Raw genomic sequence first — 9,381 nt, forward strand, 5'->3', positions numbered from 1 at the left:
TCTATCTTAAACAGATGGCCGAGTAAAAATTTGGGTTTATGGCGTTTCAGGTGGAGGTTTTCTTATCATGATTTTCCTGGTCTTTACTTCCTACCTTCTTTGGTAAGTACTACCTAGCAAAACATTTATATTCCATATTCTGATAGGGGACGTATTATATGGAAAGATCCTTGGCCGTTATAACTGGACCCTTAAGCCACAAATAATTATCAACAGTAGAATAGTTGAAATCATCTGTCTTTCCTGTCCTTATTTGACATAACCTTCTTTTATGTGGTTTTTCAAATAATATCAGAAGAGAAAAATCATTAGTGAGGACTTTCCCATTTTGGTATTTTGATTGTTTTTCAGCTTTGCATCTTAGCATCTTAGCATCTCTTAGTACCTCCTAGGGACTGATACTGGGCTCCCAGCCCCAGTGATTCTGATTTAATTAGTCTTGCCTGTGGCCAGGTCATCCGGATATTTAAAAGCATCTCAGGTAATGCTAAAATGCAGCTAAGGCTAAGAGCTATTACTCTAGAGAATTCTAATTCTTGACCTGTCTTGACCAGTGGGTTCAAACAACCTGGTTAGTCCATTTTAAATAAATAGTAGAGCCAGGTGTTCATCCACCTTGACCAGATAGAAAATAATTTTCTGTCAATTCCAGGAACCCCATTTTGTAAGTGACTTGTTCCTGAAAATTTTTAGAAACTGATGATTGGTTTACTGTACAGAATATATTTTAGTTGAAACCAGACAAAAGTAAATACATTTGAATGTTTTCATTAGCTTCCAAAGCAAAATTTAAGGATTTTTTATTTTCATGAGATCAAAGTGTGACTTTGTTTTTTTTCCCTCCAAATTGAAATATTTATATTCATCATCTATTAAACTATTTCCTTCAGAATTTTTACCCCCGTTTTAATCTCAATTCAAATCCTTTGTACATTTAGCCTCAAATTCTGTTTCCAAGGTTTTACAGGTTTATAAATCTTTGCTCTGGATCAGTGAAAATTAGTGAAGAAAATAAGATGACTTTAAATCTTTCTGCCACCTATAGTGTAAGAAACCAAACCTCCAAAAATTGGATTTCTATCCAACTAATGTTTCCTTAGTGCTGTGGTAAAAAGTAACACCTTTGGTTAGTCCTCCACCCTATCGTCAAGTGATTTGACCAATTTTTATGTCTCAGTTGATAAATTTTGTGTGTGTTCCTAGATCCTGTCTTAATGAACAAATGTGAAGTTGAAAGACTTGTATGAGGTTCAGAGTGATCAGACGCATTCATCACTAGAAAAGATGGAGGAGAAGGTCTTATACTGCAACAAAAGACAGGCAGGTTTGACAGATGAGAAACTTCTCCAAAAGTAATGGCCCAAACAGTGTAAGGGAATAAGCTAGTTTGTTCTTCTGTAAAAGCTTGGATGTAGCATCATTGTTAATTTTTAATCTCTTAGGTATTTCAGGGAAGAGGGAACCACAGAATTGGGAATGTAGTAGTTGATAGTAACAGTCATTGTTTCCCTTTTTACATCTCTCTATTCCGTCAATAATTAATAAATATTTATTGAGGTCCTTTCTGAATGACTCTAAACTCCGGGGATTAATTAGGTACATATCACTGAATTCTCAAAACCGTTTTCTAGAGAATTTTTTAAAGATCAATGCAATTTTCCCTTACCTTTTAGTGACCAAATTACACCAATATTTATGCACAGTATTTCTCACATCTATTTTTTTCATCTTCGGTGCTTGACTTTAGTCATCCCCCTTGGGGAGTAGCACAATAGCTATGTATTTGGACTCGAATGCTCCTTTCTGCTGTCTACAGCCAAATTAGTCTCCCTAAACTTTGATCAGCCCCTCTCCCACTCGGACACCAGCAGTGGCTTTTTCTTTCTTTCTTTGACAGCAAAATGGAAGTCATGTGTTGGCTGCCTACCCAGCCAACCAAAGTCTTCCACAACTGAAGCCTAAACGATCCTTGCAATTTCATTAGTTTCCCTATACCTTTGCTAGTGTGAGGTGGGGTATAGGCCCAAATCTCTTTAAAGTGGTAACTTTTCTACTGGAATATTTAATCCATATGTTTAGTTCTACATTACCATCTATCCTCTATTAGTTCATTACAATATACTCATTTTCTGTACTTTCCTAACAGAGGTTGTGTCCATCTTTCAGATCACTTCGTCATTGCTTTAATCTCCCTTTCCACAGGTTCAGTTTTTCATCTCTAAGTTGTTGAGGTACAGCACTTTTAGTCTGTTTGTGTTGCTGTTTCAGAGGTTTTCTCCCAAGACCCCACATACCCATTCACATGTATTAGGGAAGTCCACCATTTTATTTGTATTGTGCATGTCTATGATGTATTTTTTATATTATAAACTCATATGAAAAACTTATAAGTACTGAATATAAGGCTACAATCTCTTTCTGAAAGATAATTTCTTGAGAGAATTATATTAGGGTACTTACTAATTTTGCAAGGAGCCTTCTGCTTCCAGGGTTTCCTCCTTCTATCCCATTCATCTAGAATGAATTTTCACTATTAGCTATTGACACTCTATTGGTTCTTCTCAGTAAAATGCAAATACCAGCATTTTCCCACCAAACAGTCTGGAATAACTTGTCCATTCTTCCTCCTCTCTGCCATTTACTCTAGGCTGTGATTATGGTGGTTTCTTCAGTATCTTCCTCCCCTACCACCCAAAGTAGCATAGTGGATGAATAAATGAGTATTTTGCATAGGTTGCTTTTTCAGTCCTCACAAAAATCTACCAAGTTGTTGATTTTATCGACCCATTTTAAAGAGAGCTAAGTTATTGAACTTTTCTAAGGTCATCAGCCTGGTAAAATCACCTCCAGGTTTGCCTAGCCCGAGAGCTTAATGCTCTTTCCACTGGTCTTCTAGTCTGCAATTTCTTTCTCTTGAGTGATCCTAAAAACTCTGTAGTGGCTACAGCTTTCATATTTTTTAGAGGCTCCTTGTTTCCCAAGTAAGCTATAGACCTGGGAACGGACCTATTGATGTCAGAACACATACCATTTACTGTTACGTATGAGCTGCCTAAAGAGTCCAAATAGATACTTTCATGGCATTTACTTCTATTAAATAGCTTGCAGAGGAGTCAGAAGAGGACAGTTTTGGAGATTTTATATTTTCTCCCCCAAAAGAAAAGGCTTAGGACAAGAGAAATGCTAGAATATGCCAGGCCTTAGGTGTATACTTTAGATGAAAGCAATTTATAATAAAACTTAGAAATGCTTTTGAGAAAATATAGAAAAATAGTCTTCTTAAGGACCACTTCGTTCAGATATAACCCTTTGTACAGCTACCATTAGTGCTCGAAGTTTTTGAAATATTACTGATGCCCGTGCTCCCCTGGCAGTAAAGATCCATGAGGCAATTTAGCGAAGATGAGCACCGGGTGAGCTTGTAGTTAATCTAGACATAGTGCCAGAAAATTGCTCCACATAACTACAGCATATCCATCCTGCCCTGCCCAAGTTTGAGAGTAGGGCCCCCACTTCCAGAGGCTCTGCCCTCATGAGTGGCTGCCTAAACCAAACACCATTTCAGGCTTTCATCAAGCTATTTCACCTCTACTGCCTTGGGGATGGGTTCTTGGGGCTTGAAGTCAATGGTGCCGTTAAGTCCCAGCAGTTGCCTGTCAGTTCATCATCAGCTTGCTTTTCTGGCTTCATGGGTTTATCCTCGGCTAAAATGCAAGTGATCATGGAAGAGGTCACTTTAAATGTGTGTCGTGCAATGGTCTCTTACAGCCAGTGTTGCGTAACAGCTTTATCCCTGTGCCAACCCTGAAAGTGGTGGTGGCTGTCAGGAGTGCTCCATTAGGAAGAGTTATGAGGCGACACCTCAGTCCGACAGGGAGGAATAGTGTGATGGATTAGAGATCCACCCTGGGTACAGGATGAGTGGTGGTGGCCTCTGTGGCAGGCATCTGCAGGTCCTGATTTAGTGTGAGGTGGTCACGCCTTTCCCAATACCAGAGTTGGAGAGAAAAAAGGAGTACCAGTAGGGGAGAAAGGAAAGAGAGCAGGACTTAAGACAGGTGTCCTGGCTTTGCTACGGACAGCCCCCTCCTCAGGGATCTTTTTAACTAGTCAGGATGCTTTGTAAAGTCACAGCTACCCAGCTCGTACCACCTTACTCAGTTTACCAGCATTTAAGAACTTTCCACTCTAAAATTTCTCACATATGCATAGTTATGATATTAGTGAGAGATTACACGATTTGAAGAGATTCATAGAAAATGAGGTCTTCCTCCAAATGATTCCCAACACACCCCTTGGCCCACAAGGATTTAAGGCCTACATATAGGAGACCCCTCTTCTTTCCCATAATCTCATACAGGGAAACCCATTCATAAAAAATACTACTATTTTGAGCAGAATTTTATAGGCCCGACAAACGCGCTGGCCAAGTTTAGATGTCTCCCAGACAATATCAGTATAAAGATCCAGCCACCTCTATCCCTCGTCCCCACTCCCCGGGACTCAGCTCCTCTTTCATTTCTCTTTGCCCAGTACCTCTTGGCAAATGCTAATTAAGAATGGATTGTCAAAAACTATTTGGAAGCACCTACAGTTCTTCCCTCTCTCTTCCAAAGGTGGGAGGAAGATACTAAAGATACACACAGGATGGGGAAGATCCCAGTTGTCATTTCAGGTGAACTATCTTGTATTAGGACAGCTTCTGCTATCACCAGAACCACAGGAGATGCACAAGCTGTCACTTCTAAGTTGTCCTAAACTGTGGTGTAATTTCTTAATATTTTTAAAATGCTCTGGACCTTATTTCAAGCTGGGTCCATTCTCTATGCTAGAGTCTGGGCCAAACAATAGAACTGGAGCCACTGGAATAAAGTTAAGTTGAATATTATTCTAATAACTATGCAGTGAATAGCCATTTGAGAAGCACAAAACCGGAGACTGAGGATCCCGTGGCAGAGGATGCTGGAGCGGGTTTCTGCCTGTCCTGAGCTTCTCTGGTTGGAAGGTGTCTGCCTGCAGCCCATGCCCAGCACTCAGCTCATCACCCATTGAGCACCCACTGCACCCCAGATGCCAGGCAGGAGCACTGAAAGGATCTGTGGTTTTTCCTGTAGTGACTTTTAAAATCATTTTTCTTATTTTGGCAACGTTCATTATGAAACCTCCCCCCCAAAAAAATAGTTTTCGAACTTGAGCATTTAAACTAGGTAATTCTCCCTAGCCCCATTTTAATTCTATCAAGCATCTCTTTCTGTGTATGTGGTAAAAATTCACATGATACAAAAGTCTAACCATTAAGGGAAAGAAGCCAGACAGAAAGGCCACATAACTCCATCTGTATGAAATATCCAGAATAGGCAAATGCCTAAGAGGTAGAAAGTTAGGTGGTTGCCAGGGGCTGAGGGTAGGGGAAATAGGAAGACTACTTTTGTGGGTACAGAGTTTTTCTTTGGGGCGATGAAAATGTTCTGGAACTAGATAAGATGATGGTTACACAACATTGTGAATATACTAAATGCCACTCAGTTGTACACATGAAAATGTTTTTAAGTTTGAAGTATAAAAATTCCTATGTATAGACAAAATGTTGTTTCCACCCCATGCCAAGTTAATGGCATGGATACAGAGAGAGTGCACTGAAGAGGTTAAGGGCCTGGGCCTCTGTCAGACATGCTTAAATTTCAGCCACTCAATGACTTGGGGGAAGGTCAGTGACCTCTCTCAGGGTTGTTCTGGGTTTATTGAGGTATTGTATGTAAAATGCTGAACACAAGGCTTGGCACTTAGTATACTTCCAATTAATAATAGATTATACTGTAAAATAAATTAGGAGACAAGGAAAGAGTTGGCTCCCTGCTGGTAAGGATAACCCCAAAGAGCTGGGCTCTGAAGGCATGGCAAAGCCAAGGCCCTGAGGATGGAAGAGAAAGAGTATGGTAGGGGTGGGGCACGATGGAGTAAAATTCAAACTATAAAAGTTCTTTTACCCCTACTAAGAAAGTATAATGCAGGTTGTTTGGCCCCAGATCTGGGCCCTCACTGTGCGATTTGCCAAGGTTACTCAACTTCAGCTTCTCTCTGAGAAGGAAGAGCAGCCGTCCCTGACCTAGCAAAGTTGTCAACCTCAGGTAAAACAGAGACCAGGTGAGAGTGGCTCTGCATGGTGCAGGATCAGAGAAAGTTTCCTGACAGTCTCTGGTGGCATGGCATCTAACTGTTAGGTTTCAGGCCAGAGCAGAAGCGTGTTTACTTAGCACCCCCGCCAGGGTAAGGCCGAGGAGTCTGGCTGCTCCAGCTGCTCGTATGAAACATCTCGGATATGAGGGTCACAGTAGCTCAGGGATTAGTGGACAGAAGATGTTTGCATTGCTGAGTATAAACAAGAACAAGAAAAGTAGCCCTCTACCAGGTTCATTGTTTCCATGAAACCATTTTTAAATAGGGATAAAATATACAAGTATTCAAAAAAGAAACCCACAGGTTCAGAGCACTCAGTCTTTTGTCATTTAACTACATGAATTTCTATACCTCATAATTGTCTTTGGGAGATGAAACAGAACTATGTGAACCTTTATCTGAGGAATTCTTTTCCCTTTGCAGCAAGAAGCCAAAACCACATCAAGGCACACCGCCCCAGCAGAAGCCTCTGACCTTAGCCTACGATGGAGACTTAGACATGTAACCTGAAGAAGAAATCCAAATGTAGACATCAACTGCCTTAACCGCTTTCTCTTTTGTAGCTCTCAGACTTCTCAGTTTTTTGAGGAATCTCATGATGTGATACATTGGGCAGAATACAAATATTCCAAAAGTAATATTGCCTCAACTTCATTTGGACATGGAGTCAAGGATTATTAGGTCTGCCATTTTGCTTTCAAGTTGTTTGTGGGTGTGTGTTTAATTTTTTGATTTTCCCAAGGGTCCTGAAAACCCTTCTCTTCCTGTTTGGAAATGGGAGGAAGAAAACATGATGGAATTCCCACAGACTTCAGTACACTTTCTCTTCAGCAGCATGATGACAATCTGGAGGAAAGTCCAATCAAGGCATTTACTGTAAATGACGAGCCTGACACTGCTTTGTTACGCACTATATTAGTGCAAGGCTTTACTCTTCCCATACGTCAACAATGAGTTTTCTAGAGTTTACATTGGTTCAGAGACTTTCAAATTGGATTGCCTATTTTCATGAACACAGAGAGAATGGTTTACCATTTCAGAAATTCTCTGAGTTTTTACCTTTAAATATTGTATTTTGTTTTGTAGCCAGGGGATGATGGCACTTCGTGGGTTGATGGAGTGGGCGTAATTGCTGGTCTAGATGAAAGCTAGGTGGTTTCCGAATGAAATATGTATTGAGTGTTAGGTGGCTGTATTGGAGAATGAGGTAGATTATTTCATTACTAAAACTGTATTTTAACAGAAACTTAGCCATGTAGCTATAGTACTATACCATACACACTTGTAATTCAGTTTAATGATGATAAACTCTGCTTTTGTAATTTCAATTTTCTTATCTGAATATTTATAAATTTTTTTTGAACTTAATTATCTGACCTCATTTAATATACATCGAACACCAACCCTGTTTGTAGCAAGTCTTGCTTTTATAAGGTTTCAATACCTAAACACATTGAAACCATTTTATGAAGATAATTGTTTGTAACTGTAGATGGTGAGAGTAAGAAGGGGTCATCTTGTGGTATTGACTTGTATTTATAACAAATAAAGTGCTCAAGAGACTGAGATGTAGCCTATTCTATATTTATTCATTTATGAAATGCCCTTGCTTTGACAAAAACGGTTTTACTGACCGTTTCCCTGTGTCACTGCTGTAGGGGTTGACAGCTGAAATCACTGCCAGAGAAAAGGATTCTTATTCCACATTCTTAACACTATCAAGTACACTATGAAATAGAGCCAACTATAATTACACAGAGTAGCTTGAAGGAATATTTAAAGCTCAGTTAATATTAGAACAAACCACTGAAATAAGGCAAACACTGACATTTCAATATCCTAAGAAGATGGGAATGTTAGAGGATGTGACTTCTGTTAAGACTGATTAACTGGTTTCGGCCAATGCCACTATGGTTTAAAAAGAAAAAAAAATAAATGAAAATAGGATGGCTTATATCTATAGTGTCACTGAGCAAACACCCCCTAGAGTTGGCCTCTTATTAGTTCACTTAAATGACAGCGTCAACAGTCTTCATAATAATTCAAGAGATCCTGCTTCAGAAATCAAATCCTGGCTGTGCCCCTTACCCATGGGTGATCCAGTATAAGGATTGCAAATTATGTCTGCCTCGGTTATTTGATCCACACAATGAAGATAATGAAATCATTTTCCTCTTAGGTTAGACATTAAAGGTCAGATGGGGTTGTGGTTCAAAATGGCAATGTAAAAGGATCGTCAACTTACCCCCCCCCCAAACACCAAAATCTGCAGCTTCCTATGGAACAATTGCCAATGAAATAAACCCCCAAAATAACTGAGCAACTCCTACACTTCCGGCAAATGAGGAAAGACAAACATCAGGACAGAAGAAGCGGAGACACAATCTCACCGTAAGCCCCACCTGTGGTGCAGTGACCCACAATTGGGAGGGAACTCACAACCCCAAGCTTCTCTCACAGGAGCAAAGGTTTGAACCCCACTTTTGGCACCCCAACTTTTAAGACCTGTACCTGAGAGATGGACCCACCCAAACCATCTAGTTTGAAAGCCAATTGGGGCTTACATCACAAAACCTCAAGACTAGAAAACTGAGAAATAGTTCTTGAAGGATTCACACAGACTCACCATGGCTAAACTCCAGGACACAGCATACAGGCAGCAGTCTTTCTATGAAAAAGGCTATGTGCATGAGGGTCAGGTATCTAATTTAGCACACATCTAGGGGCCTACTCAAATCCAAAGACCATGGAGGTTGGTGGGCACCATCTTTATGCTCTGCCACTATCTCCTAAAAAGGAATCTGTACATGCATCTAGGGCCCTGGTTTTTGTGGCTGCAGCCAGGGGAGGACTCCTGATCACCTGACTGGAGGCCCCTGGGCATTGTTACTGAGAGCCACAAAGAACTAAGTAGGCTGCTTGGACAGTCACAGAAGTTTCATAAACCAGCAGGGTTCATTGCAAAGCCTCATCTATGCAAAGCCGACTCCTTCAAAACTGGTAGAGGTGGCTGTTTTATCCAATGGATAGAAACCCAGCACATAGTCAAGGAAAATGAAGAAACAGAGAAATATGTTCCAAATGAAAGAACAAGATAAAACTTCAGAAAAAGACTTAATGAAACAAAGATAAGTGATTTATATGACAAAGTTACTGACCCATCTATCTGATGCCTACAAGAGACTCACTTCAGATCTAAGGACA

The 9,381-nt window shown here is 40.2% G+C and overlaps 1 protein-coding gene across 1 annotated transcript in view; it reads left to right on the forward strand.

Annotated features, from left to right (window-relative positions):
* The window catches only part of THSD7B (thrombospondin type 1 domain containing 7B), a 576,660-nt gene extending 569,189 nt beyond the window's left edge, over nucleotides 1-7,471 (forward strand). The window contains exons 26-27 of the mRNA XM_057306371.1: nucleotides 15-102; nucleotides 6,601-7,471. Of these exons, the coding sequence (XP_057162354.1) occupies nucleotides 15-102; nucleotides 6,601-6,682 (170 nt within the window). The 3' untranslated portion in view covers nucleotides 6,683-7,471. The remainder of the gene's footprint in view (nucleotides 1-14; nucleotides 103-6,600) is intronic.
* The last annotated feature ends 1,910 nt before the right edge of the window (nucleotides 7,472-9,381 follow it).

This window comes from Ursus arctos, unplaced genomic scaffold (assembly GCF_023065955.2).
Source record: "Ursus arctos isolate Adak ecotype North America unplaced genomic scaffold, UrsArc2.0 scaffold_1, whole genome shotgun sequence".
NCBI lineage: Eukaryota > Metazoa > Chordata > Mammalia > Carnivora > Ursidae > Ursus > Ursus arctos.